Consider the following 19,599-nt stretch of genomic DNA (forward strand, 5'->3'; position numbering starts at 1 on the left):
GTCTTGTCAGAATTTGAAGGATGCATCAACTTACTGGACCTATCTAGATAAAAGGTGTTGTTTGAGACCTGATTATCAATCGTCATACCATGGTTGATTATTTTACATTACCAAATAAATCGTGCTGGTGTTCAACTTGTTTCTGTTTGTTCTGAAATGCTACAAGAAATATTATAACCAGCTTTTTTTTTAAAAAAGAAAAATTATAACTAGTTGTCTTGTTAGGCAATATTGTTCTTAGATTAATAGCCAGTCAAATGATGACAAGTTACCATAAGAAAAGTCTAAAAGTTACTTCTACCAACACCATGATTTTTATCAAATTAGCATCATACTTCCACTTTCTTGCTTTACAAGGTCAATATTAGATAGATTTTCTAAAAAAACAAAAAAGAAGAAGAAGAGGAAATCCTTAATCTATATCCACATATCCATATGCACCATTTCAAACAAGTACGCCATCTCTATTGACATTCTCCTTGGTAAAAAAGGCGTCCTCTTTCTCACTAATTGCTTCGTCATGAGAATACCATTTAGACCAAAAGAGATAATTAAAGAAATTAAGGAGACTAAGCACAGCCAATAGCCAATAGAAAAGATCCAGCCTATCCTTGTCAAGGCTGTTGTTACTTAACCAACCACTCTTAGATGAGGTTGATGTGATTTTGTTTATGAGAGACACTAGCACAGAGCTCAGAAAAAACCCGAAAGAGTATGAGCAGTACGTCATGGCCGTAAGAAAAGATTGCATTCCTGCATTATAACAACCAAATAAGTTAGTTAATTATACGAGATGTGAAATTATTGCCTTGGTACCAGTTCTGAATTGTATGCCAATGGTTTGTGCAATATACCCTGTTTACTGGTACAAGAAAAACAGAACAGTACCTTCAAGAGATTGCTTGTAGAAAAACTCAATCAACCCCACAGCAGTGAACATTTCAGACAATCCAAAGATCAGAAATTGCGGTGCAATCCAAAATATTGAAATTATTTTCCCTTCACTGACTGCCTCATTTCTCCTCTTCCTCTCCACACATGCAGCCGCAACCATTGAAAAAGTCACGAGAAACAATCCAACGCCAATCCGGGTTAGTGGGTCGATGCCCGATTCCTTCCTGGTGTACCTCCTCATGAACGGCACGAACCATACTTCGTATATCGGTACTAGCACAATGAGCATGATGTAAGGGATGGATTGCAAAGAGGCAGGTGGGACCTGAAATGAGTGGCTGAGATTTGTGTTCATGGAGCTGCCTTGTTGAACAGAGAAGGTCTGGAGCTGTGCTAAAATGGTGTTAAAAATAATAGTGCATGCAAAGATTGGAATGAGAGATAGCAGGGTTTTGGTTTGTTCCACTTGTGCCACAGTGCAGAGTCTCCATGAGCTTTCTTTTGGGCTATTTTGGGCCTTGATGCATGCCTTGTCTAGAAACCTGAAATTTGTATAGGATGAGTTAATAATACAAGTAATCCAATAAAACATAGAAAAACAAAATAAATCCATGTACCATGCCCCCCCCCCCCCCCCCCCCCCCCCCCCCCATGTTACTTTTTCATATACGGGGTACAATAATTGTATGATGTTTGTGCATTAAATGGAAAATTTTGGAGGAATATGGCTAATATAACATTAGTGTTATTTCAGTCTATATAACACCAACTCCAAAGCTTATCAAATCGAGTTCAAATGATGAATCCAATCCGTTCAAACTGATCTACTTCATTAGTTGTGTGTTTACATGTAAAATTTATAAGTTTTTGAGTTTATTTGATATCAAGTCAAGTGGTCAAATGTGTGAGTTTTTAAGTTAATTTTAATACATTCATTTTTCATTTTTTTTGTCGCTTGATTTGATTCTAAAATAACTCGAAAATATAAAAAGTTTGCATTAAAACGCATCACTCATAGAGTAAATTAGTTTGAACGGTTTGGATTCACCATTTGAACTTGATTTGATAGGTTTTGAAGTTGGTGGATAAGAGAAAACTGGAAAAGTTACCTGAATTTGTTACTGTGCCTTGTGGTACCAGTTGATACAACATTGCTTGTTACTCTATTTGTTGTACTTTGGAGCACTTCAGAATTTGAGGGGCAGATTTTTTGCTTCCGCTTCATAAAAGCAGCTACAAATACCTACATTTTTTTATTTTTTATTTCCCTTTGTGAGATTAAATATAAGGCAGATTAAAATTAATCAATTGTGTTGTCAGCCCTACCTGGTAATTTCATATCCTTATTTATGATCTCAAAGGCAATTAAACAAAACATAACTCTTCATATAGAGGTGCAGCACATTATCTGGTATCAGTGTTGATCTCTTCATTGAAAATTGAAATAAAAAATTAACTCGCAATCACTATGTAATACTCTATTGATCAAGATCAGAAAGAAATACAGTGAATTGCTGACATGTATATATTTGTATTTGTGGAAGGAGAGAGAAAACAGAATTTTCAGGATTCAACACAAACCCTATAAGATTCTGACAATGGTGCATAAATGGAAATGAATTAACTGATTAACACAACAAATCTAGTTCTGGCATTTGAAAGTTTCTTTTTGAGTGCAGCTTTCCATTTGAGTTCTATTCTGTACTTTTCTTTGTGTTTCAATAATAAGGTAAAACTAGGCTGAGCTTCAAGTAGAATTTTTGTGTTTATATGCACTGATTATGTGCATCATTACCCAAAATGCCCTTCAAGTTAAAAATAACATGCACTTAATTTAGAAAATAATTAGGTCCCCACCCACCTGGGAATCAATAATTTACCAAGGATCTGATTGCTCAAAACAATAATTAAAAATGATAGATGCCAACACACCAAACACTTGTATAAATTTGTATTATTTTAACATCTAACTTGTACAGAGATTTGGTATGAAGCATTGACTACTGCACATACTGACAAAAATGAAGCCTTTTGTTAGTGTTTCGACCAATATAAACATAATAAACTTTTTATAAACAGACAGCACATATTTCAACAAAGCACCAATGATCTATATTGGACTGAGAACCGACACAAATATAATAGATAGATAATGGTCTCCATCATAATTACCAAAGTAATTATTGTAATACAAATATCACTATTGTTTGATTCTCTGACTATATTCTCCTCTTTATTCTGTAAGTTATTTGAACTCAATGAGTTTCCAAATCTGACTTGCTTAGATTAGATAGGTTCTGGCAAGGTTTTTTGAATTTTTTCGCTTTTATTAGGAAGACTAAGTTGATGATGGCTGGTAAAAGGATTCTTTTAAATCCTATCAAATAGCTTGTAATAGGATTTAGTTAGATGATGTTTGTTGAATGATTGTCAGTTTTGTATTTAGTGGCCTAAGGGCATGAATCAATCAAAAAAAATTTGAACTCAATGATACTTGAATAAAAGTTTACCCTTCCCCCCTTTCCTAGGAGCCCTATAGTATATATAGTACATGAAATTCATTGTAAGCAATTTTCCATTTTACTAATTTTTAAAAGCCATGAACAAAAGTGACAAATTTTTCTCGGTAAATTAAAAAAAAAAATCCTTTTGGTTGATAATTATTAAAGTTTTTGTTGACTTGTGTAGATACCTTTTTTACCAAAAAAGATAAATATGGCATAAAGGATCTTTCTAAAGTTTACCCAATATGATTCAACTTAAGTGGAATCTCAACTAATTGTTAATAATTTTTTACAATAAAAGTAGGAAAAAAATCACCATGCAGAAAATATATATGCCAAACATCCCACCTAACAAAACCATTTTAACAAGGAAAGCATCTGCCTAGTATTCCAAGATCTTGTTGCAAAATATATAATATAAATTATTATTTTCTTTGTATATAAGAAAATTAATTAAAGCATAATTTTGGTAGATAGAAGGCCATATTAGCTAATTTTCACTTTTCATAAAATAAATAAAATAAGTAGAGATATATTTGGGTCTAGCTAGGACATCTGCACTATTATTTGATTAATCTTATCCTAGGAGGAAAAGTTGCCTTTTCAAAATAGGAAGTCCACTTTTAAGATATAATTAACTGGAAATTAGACAAAATGAAAGAGACTTATTCTAGGTTAATAGAGGTTATAATAAACTAATTTACTTTGTTTGTAGGGTCTAAATATATAATCACGTATAAAATATAGCTCTTATTTCATATAACATGATGCTTGGTAGGGTCTCTCAAAAGTTAAAATGAGACCAAATTAATCTGTGGCCTAATCATTATCTAGAAGGACAGGATCCATCCACATTAATTGTATCAACTTAAAATATTTTACAATAGATACCAAAGAAATGTCGATAATCAGATATACATCGGGTTTCAATGCCACAAGTTTTTGATGTCACAAAATATCACAAACTCTCTTTTTTATTTATATTTTAAATTTTGAAATTCTAATGTTGAATCTAAACCATTGGCCTGTATTGTTCATGTTCATGAGAGATACATGCACGTAAAATTTTATAAATTTTAGAGTTCATTTTATACTTTATCAAGTGGCTAAAAATTGAATGGATTAAAATTAATCAAGTAATTAACTATATTTGTTTATTTTTCTACCACTTGATTTAGTATTAAATAAGTTTCAAAATCCTAAAATTTTATGTGCACACATCTCTTATAAAAATGAACAAGATCAACGAACTGGATTCGAAATTTGAGTTTGAAATTTTGAACAAAAAAAATGTGGGATTAGAATCCTCCTAGTATATTCTTACCCTGATCGATCTAGTGACTTATAACTTTTATGGCCAACTTTTTTCATGATATAAAAAACATGATCAACGTTGTTAATTATTCATGGCATCATCAAGGAATAATATTACTCTGTGCAATTAAAGTTGTATGAACTCACTCTTGATATTGGGGTGAATATGCTTCCTTGAGGTGGTTTATTCCGATAGAAACCTGAACCGGCAACCAAACAAGCCAACCCGGCTGCCATGGCCCCAGCGGACATGCCGAAACCAACATCCATGCCAGATTTAGTCTGAACCCAAACTAGAACCGTCAGTGCAATTAGCTCACCAACACAAAAGCTAAAATATGCTGAGTTAAAATAGGTTGACAGTTTCTTCGGTTGTTTCGGATCCGATTTCGCGAACTGGTCGGCCCCATGTGCAATCATGTTGGGTTTCATGCAACCACTGCCTAGTGCAACCAAGTAGAGAGAGATAAAGAACATGGTTGATTTGAACCCATTTGCCTCTGGGCATTGCTCTTGTGGGGATGTCATGTTGCATTTTGGGGGTCTTAATTGTGGCAGGTGTGCTTGCACCGAAAGCAGTATGAATCCCTGCAAATAATTTAGATATATATGTATACATTAATTAAGAGTGGTTTCTGTTAAATTTTTCTTTCAGAAACCATTAAACATTACATTTTATTAATGGTAAGGGTCAATGAAACATTATTCATGTACCTGCTGTTCTGTAAGTAATATATATCCGTTTAAGATCAAGCACATCCTAATTCACATTCTTTTTTGGATTAATTAATAAATTATTCTATCACAGCCTAATTCTGAAATCAGATTTGATTTTTCTTTTCATTTCAATTAGAGAAAGTATCATCTGTTTTGTCTAAAATTAAAACAGCATTCAAGTAATTAATTATGTATTTACAAAAACCTATTTATTATGTTATTTTATGGGGAGGCATCAATAATCCTCATCTTTCCTAAAAACAAACCATTTACAATACATTTACAAGGAAATTAAAGCATTGTATTTTTTTAGAAGAAAAAAAAGGAGCAATGACTGAATGAGTGCTATTGTCTTTTCTGATCCTATACTAAAGGTATATATAAAAAAAAAAAAGGATTGTAGTGCAATTGTCTTTTATGATCCTATACTAGATATATATAAATTAATGGATTGTATATCAAAAAGAGAACTTACAGAGAGCTCAACAAAGCCAAAGATGAGCATAGTCCAGAAACTTCCTAGGTAAGAATCTGACAAGAATCCACCAAACAGAGAGAGCAAAAAAATGGTGCCCACAAAATTGGTCACAATATTTGCTGATTTTGACAGAGGGAAATGCATCTCGTTGAACACATATGTTATGAGATTGTTCCCCACTGCTGCTATGGCCATTATTTCAAATGCTTGTATCCCTGCAAATAAATATCCCAAATTAAAGATAATATTGAATTAAACAACTTTTTATATATATTTGGAACAGAATTAAGCAGCTAGCTAGATAGGCTTGTATGACATTGCAAAAAATGAAATTATCCTGACTGACAAAATTAACTAATACAAAGAATTGGTGGTACCATATAAACAATTGGAGCTTTTTTAACTGTTATAGTAAGGAGTGTGTGTGTGTGTGAGAGAGAGAGAGGACCTAGAACAAAGACTGCAGCTTTCATGCCACCATGCTTGGTAGAGTTGCATGGTTTCCCTCTCCAGTTAACAGACACCTCACCATCCATGGAAGCATCCCCTTTTTCTCCTTCCCTTCTCTCTAAATCCATCTCAGCTACTGGAGTCTCACAATAGCAATGTACAATACAACTTATATTTAAATCCCCTAGCCAGACCTATATAAAACAAACTAGTTTGATTGAGAACTTGGATAAAACTAATGCAAGTTGGTGCACTTATTTATAGTTGATTCATGAGAGGGTTGGGGTGTGTGTGTGTGTGTGTGGAGAGAGAGAGAGAGGTGGCATGTTGTATTGTGCAACTATTTGGACTTTTGTTTTTTTTTTTTTGAGAGCGGGTCAGAGTTTGGTGTGTATCTTAGTGGGGCAAAGTGGAGAGAAGAAAGAGGGAAGAAGCTACAATGGAGAAATCTCAATTTTTTTTTTCGAGAAATCGGCGCAATTTAATTTGGTCAATAGTTGACCTTTGTCGTCTAATCGTTTCATGTCCATTCATGAATCACGAATCATGATATGTTATTTATTGTTATGAATTTTAAAATGATCTTCAAAATAATTAAGTTCCTTGTGAAAAAAAAAGTACACCTCAAATCTTTGTGGTGGGTCTATGCATGATACATGATGAGGTGGATCATTGACAGAGGCAAATTTAATTATTTTATAAAAGAGGTTTCTTAACAACAATAACAAGTGACAGAATTGGGATCCAGCTACATGTCGGTAATTGGAAACAAAAGCGAGAAACAAAATACTAGTCCTTTGTGAAACATGAATTTTGAAAATTTGAGGGTATATCTGAGATTGTCTGGAATGTAATATGACCTATACTGTAGCTGGAGCTATTTAGGTAAAGAAATATTACTGTTATTTTGAGTGATCTCGTTCTCTAAATGTATTTTTTTTTTCATATGATTTTGGTCTAAGTTCATAAAATAGTCAAGTCAATATACATTTCAATTAAAGGCACTATTCATTTTAAAATAATTTGAATATGGATGACATGTACTATAATTTTTATTTCAGAGATGAAATAATATTTCGAATAACAAATACAAATTTAAGATAGTTGTTGACCGTAGTCAACACACAATTCACTCTAGTCAAAATAAATGATAGTTGTCAAATAACTATTTGAACTGAAATATATTAGTCTTTTTTTAATATGTTACATATAGAGCAAGTGTGTTTATTATGAGAATGGAAAATCTTGTCGACTTCTTTTACAATCAGTACTTATAGAATGCAAAATTTTGTTTGACTTTTTTTAAAATATTTGTTAAGAAAAAATTGAAGTCAATCTACCTATTTATTAATATTCCGAACTCGTTATTTCTTACATGAAAGTTACTAAATTAAAAGTTAATTCTCGACTTCATTTTAAAATTAGTACTAAGTATATAAAATACCAAGTTACTGTAAATAATATGAAAATATTTATATGATCTTCTCTTTCAAAAACATTAATCGCATAAGGCCTTTATTTATCTACCTTAGGTTGTGGTTCGGAACGAAGCGGTAAATTCTTCATTAAAGAAAAGGAAAGAGAGAGATTGGAGGTGAGGCAGCCTCCGATCAGTGATTTTACACCTCAAATCAGAGGTGACAGAACTCATCAAAAATCAACACCACATGAAGCTTTTCTTCCCTCAGAACAATGCTCCTTCACCTCCGCTTCCTCTCTGATTCTTCTCTTCTGAAGCAGAGGAAATCATTGGACAGGACCAGTCTGGAGTGAGCGTCTCCCTCACACATTAATTCTCCCTTTTCTTTCTTCCGCATCCCTCCATCTAGAGCGCACCCTTATTAAATTATCTATGCCTTTGCCATCCATGGTGTATGGGATTTAAAAAGCTCAGCATATGCATAACAAAATAATAAATTTCATTTTGTGAAACATGCATTATAGTTTATACTATCCATGAGAATAATACTTGTCACCTAATTCCTTCAAAATAAAAGGAAAAATAAAAGATATTTGTGACCTACATATCTCTCTAACAAATTAAAGAAATCTATCCTGGAGAGAAGGAAAAGACCTTACAACTCCAAGAAATTGTCACGTGGAAAAGACAAAACCAAACATTTAGTTTAATTTTGGTATCAATCAAACAAGTGGGTTTTAAATATTGGTTTAGTGTTGGTTTTGATGAGATTTAAGTTAAGTAATCATCTTCTTCCGTGACTGCACAGTGACAGCTTGCTAACAAAACAATTGGTGTTTGCAAAAGAGAAGTTAATATTTTTGCAAAAAAAAAGAACTCAATATATATGCATGCTGTTATAATTAAAAACCAATGATGAAGTTATGATTTTTTGAAAAGGTCATATTTAAATATGATTTAGTTCAAATTTGAAATGATTCTAAACTTGAGATAATCTCAATGCGAATGATTGGAAAATAAATTTAAAAAAAATGTTTACGACATTTAATGACATGATGTCATTTAACAATTTAAACAGTTTAAACGTCATTTAAATGGGTTGTACCCTATGTTGCATGAATACAGATATCGTATCGGATATAATACGGATACAGCGATACAATACCTTTCAAAACGATACTAGTATCAATACAACAATATGATACAAAACAATACAGAATCATATATGAAGTATTTAGAAAATAGGTTGTACCTTTAGAAAGTTTTAATATTAGATGTTCAATAAAACGGTAAACGGTTTAAACCAAATTTTGGTTGTATTTTTTAAAACTTGTTGAAAATTCACAAAAAAAATTTGAATAAAATATGACCTAATTTCAAGACAAAACTATTAACATGTCAATCTCAGATGGGGGCTCGACCTGTGACAGCTGGAACATGGCGCAACTTCTAGGCTCAAAGTAAATGCGGTTTGGCCGTTTGGGTAGTGAACGCATGGACACTCTGGCACGAAAGAAACAAGAGGTTAATTATTTTCGAATAAATACAAACCAATGCACATGTTAATAAATGATACAACACTTGATGTATTATTGTGGTTGCACGGCACTTAGAGACGTTCATCATAGGGGTTTATTTTCGATTTTTTATTTATATTAAAAAAAAATTAAAAATAACTAAACATGTGCTGGATTTTCAAAACTATCCAAACTGGCAAAAAAATTTCTGATTTTAACACCAATTACTAGCAAAAATTATTCCGGAAAATCATTGCTAAAATCAGAAAAAAAAAATTTCTAGTATTCCATTTCCGGAAAAAAAAAATTCTGGAACCATTTCCGAAAAAAAATTTCCGATTTTTTTTTTATAAACTCATTTTTTTTATAATATATACATATATTATGAGAGTGACTAATGTGCATTCGAATGTATATGGGCCGAAATACATACGGTTCAAATTCGACTTTTCAAAATCCAAATAGTCGATCCGAACCGTTCATCTTGTTCTCCATATTAATATGTGCTTGGAGACCAAATTTTACATTTTTCTAAATTGTTTTACTATTTATTAAGTATTTTACAAAATTGTTGATCCAACGGTGATTGCTGATTTTACTGTTTTGTTAAGACACCATTGGATCAACAATTTTGTAAAATACTTAATAAATAGTAAAACAATTCAAAAAAAATGTAAAATTTGGTCTCCAAGCACATATTAATATGGAGAACAAGATGAACGGTTCGGATCGACCGTTTGGATTTTGAAAAGTCGAATTTGGACTGTATGTATTTCGACGCATATACATTCGAATGCACATTAGTCACTAATAATACATATGTATATATAATATATGTATATGTATATAATACATATGTATATATAATATATGTATGATATATATATATGTATATCAAATTTGACCTCTGCTGGTAAATCAATAAGTCTGGACTGATACAGGAATCAAACTGCAAAAGTGATTACACCAGCATGTAGAGCATTAAAAAATACACAGAATTGACACAAATTTCAATTTATCTAGATTTTTCTATAGTTAGTTATGAATTTCCAAAGTTCAGCTTTCGAAAAAACTTTAAACAACTATAACTTTGACTAGGAAAGTCGGATTTGGGCGTATGACCACTTTTCAGAAAGGTGGGGACGAGACGGATCCGAATTTTGCCCAGGAGAGAATCTCTGGGCATCCAAAGCATCAAAATTTCAAAAGAAATATTGTTTAGTGCCTCAAAAATTCAGTTTAAGTTTTCGTTTAACGGTAGGCATACAACGATCAGTATTTTGTTTATAAACGTCGTTTGGTTTTTATTTTTAGAAACTCATTTTTTATAATATATGTATATATAATATAATATATGTATATGTATATATAATGAGGAGGGATTCAATTACACCATTTTATGGTGACACATTTTGACACCATATTTTATAAGTCATTTTTGTGATTTTAAAATTCAAACAGACGATCCGAATCGTTCAACATGATCTCCATATTAAAATGTGCTTGGAGACCAAATTTTATATTTTTTTGGAATTTTTTTAGTATTTATTAAGATGTGTACAAAATTGTTGTTTTCAGAAAATTTTGGACTATTGAAAAACAACAATTTAAAAAAATTCTAAATAAATAGTAATAAATTTCCAAAAAAATGTAAAATTTGGTCTCCAAGCACATTTTAATATGGACATCATGTTGAACGGTTCAGATCGACTATTTGAATTTTGAAATCGTAAAAATAACTTATAAAAATATGGTGTCAAGATGTATCACCATAAATTGGTGTAATTGGATCCCTCCTCATATATGATATATATATGTGTGTGTGTGTGTGTATGTAAATGAGTTTATAAAAAAATGGAGAGGGAAATCTCATTTCCGGAAAAAAAAAAAATCGGTTTTGGAACTAAAAATTGGAAAAAAAATTCCAGAATTTTTTTTTCAGTTTTAGACATGAGTTTCCAGAAAAAAAAATTTCCGATAATTGGTATTAAAACTGGAAAAAAAAAATTCGGTTTGGGTACTTTTGAAAAAACAGCCCCTCTTTGGTTATTTTTAAATTATTATTTTTTGGATATAAATAAAAAAAAATCGGGGTTTATTGTGTCCTCGCAGTTATTTTTGTGAATTGATGTAATTTTACTTTTTTATTATTTGGATTGGTAACCCGCCTAGTAATCTGAAATCCAGTAAATAAATTTCTACAATTTTCTTATTAAATATTTGTTGACAGTAAGGCTTATATCATACAAAAAAAGAAGATAAACTATTAAACTGTAACCTAAAATGATTCCGCTAAGAATTATAACTTCACACTTTCATCAAATAATCTAAAAACGTTCCGAACTCGATCAATACAAACACAAACACTCTAGTTGAAACAAGCGAGACTTGACTAATTCGTAATCTGAAGAAAACCAAACTCAAATAACTCGAATACTTGACTACTTAAACTCAATATTTTCTATACAAAAAAAAATGAAAATATACTCTTTCAAATTTCAATTATCATACAAGATATTTTATTCGCATTGCTTTTTTGTCACTAAATAAAAAAAAAATCAAAACTTAATTCAATCCAGTAGAATATTTAGATCTTCCTGTTTGATTATCAAACTATTTGTCCAACAATTGCTTGTATATATGCCTCATGCGATAGAAAAATATAAAGCTATTCATTAATGGTAGCATCGTGTACTTAATTCATAGCATAAATTTATAGCTAAAAATGGAAAAATAAAATAACTTTATAAAAAAAAAAATCAGCTCCTTGGGAGTTTGAGATTGTTGTGGGCCCCACATTTTGGTGGACTCCATCGGACCTCCATTTGACTTGTAAAATATCATGATAGGAGCCACTTGGCTCCAATTGGATAAGGTAACCTAAAAAAAATTGTGCGCATTAGAGATCACAAGAAAATAAGAGAAAAATAGAGAGAAAAGGAAAATGTTGCTATTGGCCAATATTCCCCTTAAAATTAGGGTTTAATGAGATTTCATTCGGTCTAAATTTGGACCACAATATATGCCTACTCGGTCTAGTTGTGGGCCCACGAATGGGTCTTCAAAGGACAGAATGTGGGCCCAATCGAGGCCCAACACCAAAGAGAGCTGATTCTCTCAAGTTGTTACAAGTTATAACAGCAGATGTTCTTTGAATTTTAATTCCAAGCTTCCTGAATCTTTTTTGTTCATCAGGAGAGGAGGGTTTTTATGGGTATTGTATCAAAGTGCATCAGATGTTCAGTCTAAACCGTTCGATCAGTGTCGAGATTTGCACGATCGGTTTAGATTCATAGAACAGTTGAGACCAGTGCAGATTTGAATCTGTCCACATGAATCTCAGTGCGGATCAGATGACTTAAACCTAATTTCATTCAGATTAAAGTACATCAGATGTTTGGTCTAAAGTAGTTTGATCAGCATCAAGATTCGAGCAATCGGTTTAGATTTTTTTTTTTCTGAAGGTTAGCGGGTACCGCCAACAATTTTATAAGAAAAATAGAGTTCATATTACACGAATTTATTTAAAGAGGAGAGTTCAAATGCCTCCATTTTTTGTGCCTCCATCATGCCTCCATTCTTAAAAACTTAAATAACTCAAAGTTTAAAACTTAAATGTCAAAATAAAACCGTTAGATGTAATCTATGTTATTTTCTCTATGTGCCCATAAAAAATTATCACATTTTGATTTTGCTTTTATATGAATCAAGAAGTTGAAAAATCAACGTCTAGAAATTATTCACATTTGTATACATTTTTACAAGCTCAAGATGACAATCAAAACAAAGTTGAAATGCCATAATTTTTTACATGTGTATAGATAAAATGATATAGTTCATATCCAACGGTTCTATTTTGAATTTTAAGATCTAAATTTTGAGTTATTAAAGTTTTTAAAAATGAAGACATGATGGAGGCACAAAAAATGAAGGCATTTGAACCCTCCTCTTATTTAAAAAATCGAATAAGAAAGATACCCCTCCTCACTATGTACAAGTTATTATTTGGTCTAAATTGCTAGACCTAATTATAACACACCAAGGTTTCTATAATGTTAGAACCAACACTATCACTAACACTACTATCTCTACTCTAGCCAGAACATAATTTCTCCTATATATGGTGTCCGCCACCACCTGGTTCACCAAGTGCCGTTTATTTGGGAATAGCCTTCTATTTCGTTCTCTCCACAGTGCTCAGACTCCTACTACCCATATTACGTCCCATCAGCCTCTGTTATTTGCCTCGCAATTACCCCTCGAACGGTCCCACACATCCACAATTGGCAATCGGTTTAGATTTATCATACGGTTAAAATTAATGCAGATTTGAATCTATCTACACAATTTCAATGCAAATAAATAAAAAATTAAAAAAAAAACCTAGACTAGATATGAGACAGATTTCAGTCTGATGCCTGTCAGAAACCCTTCGCAGCCTTTAGGATGGAATCAATGTGTCAATTTCTTTCAGATTTGTTGTGTGTATGGTTCAATTCCGACGGTCCATTCAAGATGAAATACAATGCCTAGTTTAACATCCAACACGACTACATTTGACAATGTAGTTCGGCTAGCTATAGGAACTGGAGGAATTCCGATGAGCATCAGATTAAAATTTGATAAAATATTTAGTCAAGAGTCAATTAATTCACATTAAGATTCGTGCAGACGATTTATATTAAAATATACTCAGTATATCTAAACTAGGCGTATCATTTTAAAGCTAATTAAATAGTTCTGATCAAACACCAAGCTGAATACTTTGCTTTGGCTATATTCAAATAATTAACAGGTTCTGTTAAATGTGAACTTTATTCTCTCCATAGAGAAACAGAACTTGAGTAGTGCATTAATTAAATTTGCAGTTTATTTGAAGATGTATTATAAATTGATTATAGATTTCAAGTAATATGACATGACACTAGCAAATAAGTTATCAAGATAGTTCAATATTGTCATTTTTTTTGTTTATTGAACAAGATAGTAAATAAATAAACAAAATAAAACTTTGTTTCCTCCAAAATTTGACATAGTAAATTAAAAATTATTTTGAGTGACTCGGATTAAATGTTTAGATATTTTAAAATACAATATGGATTTATGTAGTAATACAAGATGCTCTTTGCTACGCGTAGAAATGAAGCAAAACTATTTTCTACTAGAACAAACTAATGAAAATGTCATTAAGAAAGTTTATCTTTAAGCAAAATTAAGTTCGATTATGCCAGCTTATTGAGATAAATATTTTAACAGAACTGTTTTGTCTTTATGCAGTGCACAAATCATATATATCGATGTTTTGATTCTATAGTATGTGCGCTGCATGAAGCCAAACTATATGCTGACAGACACATCATTGATTAGATATTAAGATTACTGTCACAACAGAGATTAGTAGCTAACCATTTCAATTTCATCTCAGACTGTTAATTCAACCTTATATCATGCAAAAATGACATGACATATATATGTCATGTTGAACTAAAATGGAAACTTCATCTTTACAAAGAAAAAGAAGAAAAGAGAAATGGAAAAATAATTGAACAAGTGACGACCAAAATAGACATGCTTCAAATCATTTGAGTTGCAATTAATTTTCCCACATTCGATCATTTCTTGGAATAGTGTTTTTACTTTTTAGGATAAGAATATTACGTGGCATGTCTTGAAAGGTTGTGTGAGAATAATTTAATAGCTGTATCTAGTCTAAACCGTTTTACCCCTAAAGATAGACTTTTAGTGGGATAACACGTAGTAATTTGTTGAAAGCCATCATTAGTAGCAATTACAAGTCAACTCCTTTGATCATTTCACTTTGTTTTTTCTTTCTATATATTCCTCCATATTAATTTTTTAATGATGCAAATCAAATCAAAGAAGGGATGATGCCTTTGCACACCCAATTACTTTTTAAGTTGTAATAATTATCTCTTTAGATTTTTCTTATATTGATAGTGTTTAATTGGTCTGACTGCTAAATGCAATTTAAAAATATAGATAAAGAATGTTATTTTTAAGTTTTTTTAGCTTTATATTAAAATGCAACAAATTTTCCAAAGTTCTTATAATTTTCATTTTTATATTTTATTTTTATTGATTTATATTATACAATAAATACAATACAATTGCTAATTAGGTGTATGTCAATATCAGGGCAGACCCATAATTTTCATCGAGGGGAGGGAGGGGGGGGGGGGGGGGGTGGCAAAAAAATATCGAATCGGGTTCAAATAGCTTATCGAATTTAAATCCATTAACTAATTGGGTACTCGATAAAAAAACAATGTTTTGACTTATATTTTTTAATACCCTGACTTATAATTAATATTATCAATCATAATTCAAGAAATTTATTTTGATTTTAACACCAAAATTTAACCCGAAATACAAATCAAACATCTAGAGAGAGGGCAAAAAAAATTTCAGGGAGGGACAAAGTCGATCGGTATCAATAAATCACTACTAAAACTCGAAATTCAGGAGGGGCGGCTGCACCCCCCCTGTGCTACAGTAGATCCACCCATGTTTATTATACCTTTGCTTCTCTATTTTCTGAAAAGATATATTTTGCCTTCAACTTTAAGAAACATAAAATTATACAAGTTTAAGAGTATTTTGGTTATTTTTTACTTTAATGTTAAGTGAAATTGATAATTGGAAGAGAGAGAGATAGGATGATTGTCAAAATTAAAATTTAATATCAAATTTTAACTTAAGAGGTGTGCCATTACTCCAATATTTTTAATTATATGCTTCCAGATATCATTGTCTGATTTTATTCTAAAAAAATCGATATGATAATAAAAAAATACTTATTTGATAATTGTCGCAACCGATATTAAAACTTGTCTAGGTAAAAATTACAGTAATATATTAAAATTTGTGATTCTAAAAATATCATGTTTTGCATTAAAATATTTTATCTGTTTTTCGTGTACAAAACATTTTAAGGCTATACCACGTTGCCTAATTTTAACTATAATAGCATGCAAATTATTTATATATCACATGTCAAAGCAATCTTCAATTAATTTTGTCTGTTTTTCTTCAGATCAGATGACCAACATATTAAATTATTAATTGGCGCAAAATAAAAAATTGACACAAAATTGGATTGTTTAGCAATTCCCTTTAAATATTGCCGACCAATGAACCTTTTCCAACATCTTTTTTCCCTACAAAAATTCCATTGACTGATTGAAAAGTGACTTATGTCGGGCCCACTGTGCAGTGGCCCATATTTGTTTGGATTTCCAATTAAGGTCAATGTACCATGTGTTGATAATTGGATTGCTATTATAATAATATATATGTCACGTTGCAATGCGTATGTAGGTTGGTATAATGGTATTATGAATTCGTATTTTTATTTTTATTTTCATGTGAACATTTACTTAGAGATCAAATTTTGTATTTTCTATTATTTTTAATTTTTTAGATAGGTAGAAAATTATATGATCTAACGACTACGTACCATTTCTAAAATAGCAATTTTAACATATCTAAAAATTTTAACATATCTAAAAAATTAGTAAAAAAATTTAAATATATAAAATTTGATCAATAAATACATTTTTCTACAAAGATCATGTTAAACAGTTTGAATCAACCATTAAAATTTTAAAAACAAAAAATTTAAATTCATAACACATTGCAAAATACCATAGCCTCACTCAATATAATATTGCTACAATGTAAGTTTCAACACGACAAAAGAACATGGATATCACACCCAAGTCCCACAGGCCACAGCACAGCATTGATAAAACCTCCGTTTTATTTTTTTATTTTTTTACTTTTTCACCAATCAATTTTATTTACCACTTTGTGTAGTTGTTACTTGTTAGGCCCTACTTGGCCTTCTGTGAGGGTGCCACGTGGTACGTCAAGGGTCAAGTGTGGATAAATGAAATCCATAGCTTTGGATCTCATGGCTGGCCTCCACTTTGTATTGGTTGCACATTTTCTTTTGTCTGCTTCAATCTTTTTTTTTTCTTTTTTTTTGTAAATTCCATCTTATTTGGAATAAAATTGGGGATATTACGTATTGCTCTTTGACCAAAGGTGCAACACTTATAATTTGACTTTTCATGTCTTTCTCTATCACTTATTACTTTACCCAATTTAGCTTTACTGTTTTTTTTAATTATCTAGTGGAAATTATGTGTAAAATTAACACAAACAAAATTGCTATAAGCACGTGGCTATTTGTGGATGAGCAGAGGATGAAGTTACTATGACGCTAATTAGAGCATCTCCAACAGTGATTGCTTATGAATTGCTTATGCTGATGTGTCAATTGTTTTTATAATTGTTGGGTTGTATGGTTATTGCTTATTTAGCAATTGTTGGAAATAATTGCTTAATAAGAAATCATTTTCTAAAGATGAGTTGGCCAAATGTTTAATTCTTATTGGCCAAGTGTTTAATTCTCAATTGTTTTGTTGATTGTACTAATGTAGGAGTGGATTGCTTAATTTCTAAAATTTTCATAATTGTTATTTAACAATTAATTTCAATTGTTGGATTGAAGATGCTCTTAGCATGCTTAATTAATTTAAGAGTGCTAATGATAATTGTTTAATCCGCTTGCGCGCTAAAGAACACATGCCACATCATCTGCAAGTATTAACAATGGCAAAATAAAAAAATTACTATAACTGAGAGTCTGAGACTGAATTTAATCAATAATAATAATCACACAGCTATATTTTAGATCGTGGTATATTTGTTGCAAATGATTTATTAACAGAGGAACAGATTATAAATTTTATTGAAAATAACAAATAATAATACGTGAAATTTATAATACTTTGAATTATAAAGGAACTCAAGTCATTCTTTGATCCCTCTTGAATCTGCCTTTGAGACTCGGCTCCAGAAAGAGGTACGCGGAGGAAGGGGAAGAGAGGATGTGATGGCGTGTGACTGCATATGTACGTAATTGTTCCTTTTCTTCAGAACCATCAAATTTGGAGATGAGTGAAGAGGTGAGAAGGAAAACGAAGGTGAACCTACATAAAATCAAAAAAGAAAAATTAGCCACCATCTCACCTCTAAATCAGAGTGTAGAAAAGGTGAAATGGCTAGCGTCTTATTCCTTCTCTTTTCATTAATGATATTTTACCTGAGCATCAATTATACATGTGTACTTAAGTGTGAATTGTATATAAATTTAAATTCATATTTCATTTATATTAACACAAATATGGGTGGTATTAATTTACGGACTTCGTAGCGTACGTTTATTGATCGTACAAAATAAGTTCAAACAACGCATTAATAGTGTCAGTTTTTCTAATTATGAGGAAATTCTATATATTTTTTTGGAAGTATTTTTGTAAACTATTTGCTGACTATATATGATTAATATATCCACTCAGAATGAGAAGTAGCCTTATTTATAGATAGCATTGATGATTGATCATTAATTTCTAACAATCATATGATTTTCTTTTCTTTCTTTTTACAAAGTAGCCTAATAATAACCCTCTATGATATGACTGAAGGCAATAATGTAACACAGTGAAGACATTGTCACAACTAATTCAACAATGGCCAATATCATGCATTGCATTTGAATCACTCAACCAAACACTCGAATGTGACATGCATTTTTCAACTAAATGCCTAATTTTTTTTTAATGTAATTTTCTTGCCGACACTAATAAAAATATATATATTTCTTTTAATTAATTAGGAATAAAAGGATGATAGAGATCATTAAATTTGCTTCAGTTGTTTGTTTAGGATGTCTTAGAGAATTTTTTTTTTTTTGGTAAACACAGATAAGAATTAAGAGGAGGGTTCAAATGCCTCCATGTTTTTTTGCCTCCATCATGCCTCCATCTCTTTCCATCATTTTCAAAGTTCAAACAGTCGATCCGAACCTCTCAACCTAACCTCCATACTAAAATATGTTTGGAGACCAAATTTTATATTTTTAGGAATTTTTTTACTATTTTTTTAGATAGGTACAAAAATACTGTTTTTAGATGGTTCAGATTTACTGATTTTGTACCTATCTAAAAAAATAGTAAAAAAATTCCTAAAAATATAAAATTTGGTCTCCAAACATATTTTAGTATGGAGGTTAGGTTGAGCGGTTCAGATCGACTGTTTGAACTTTGAAAATGATGGAGAGAGATGGAGGCATAATGAAGGCACAAAAACATGGAGGCATTTGAACCCTCCTCAAGAATTAATTACTTGATGAATCATTTTTTATCAAATTATTTAATTCGTATTGTAACCAATAAAATAAGGATATCTAAGAAAATATTTTTTATTAGTTTCTCGAAT

The 19,599-nt window shown here is 31.1% G+C and overlaps 1 protein-coding gene across 1 annotated transcript; it reads right to left on the minus strand.

Annotated features, from left to right (window-relative positions):
- Positions 1–312: 312 nt before the first annotated feature.
- On the minus strand, positions 313–6,750 carry LOC144565990 (protein NRT1/ PTR FAMILY 4.3-like). The gene is made up of 6 exons (XM_078315855.1): positions 6,356–6,750; positions 5,905–6,122; positions 4,860–5,300; positions 2,004–2,137; positions 889–1,436; positions 313–753 (listed from the first exon to the last, which is right to left on the minus strand). Exons 1-6 carry the CDS (start codon positions 6,483–6,485, stop codon positions 446–448), a joined length of 1,779 nt encoding a protein of 592 aa, XP_078171981.1. The 5' UTR covers positions 6,486–6,750; the 3' UTR covers positions 313–445.
- Between the last annotated feature and the right edge of the window lie 12,849 nt (positions 6,751–19,599).

Source organism: Carex rostrata, chromosome 15 (genome assembly GCF_964058835.1).
Source record: "Carex rostrata chromosome 15, lpCarRost1.2, whole genome shotgun sequence".
Taxonomy (NCBI): domain Eukaryota; kingdom Viridiplantae; phylum Streptophyta; class Magnoliopsida; order Poales; family Cyperaceae; genus Carex; species Carex rostrata.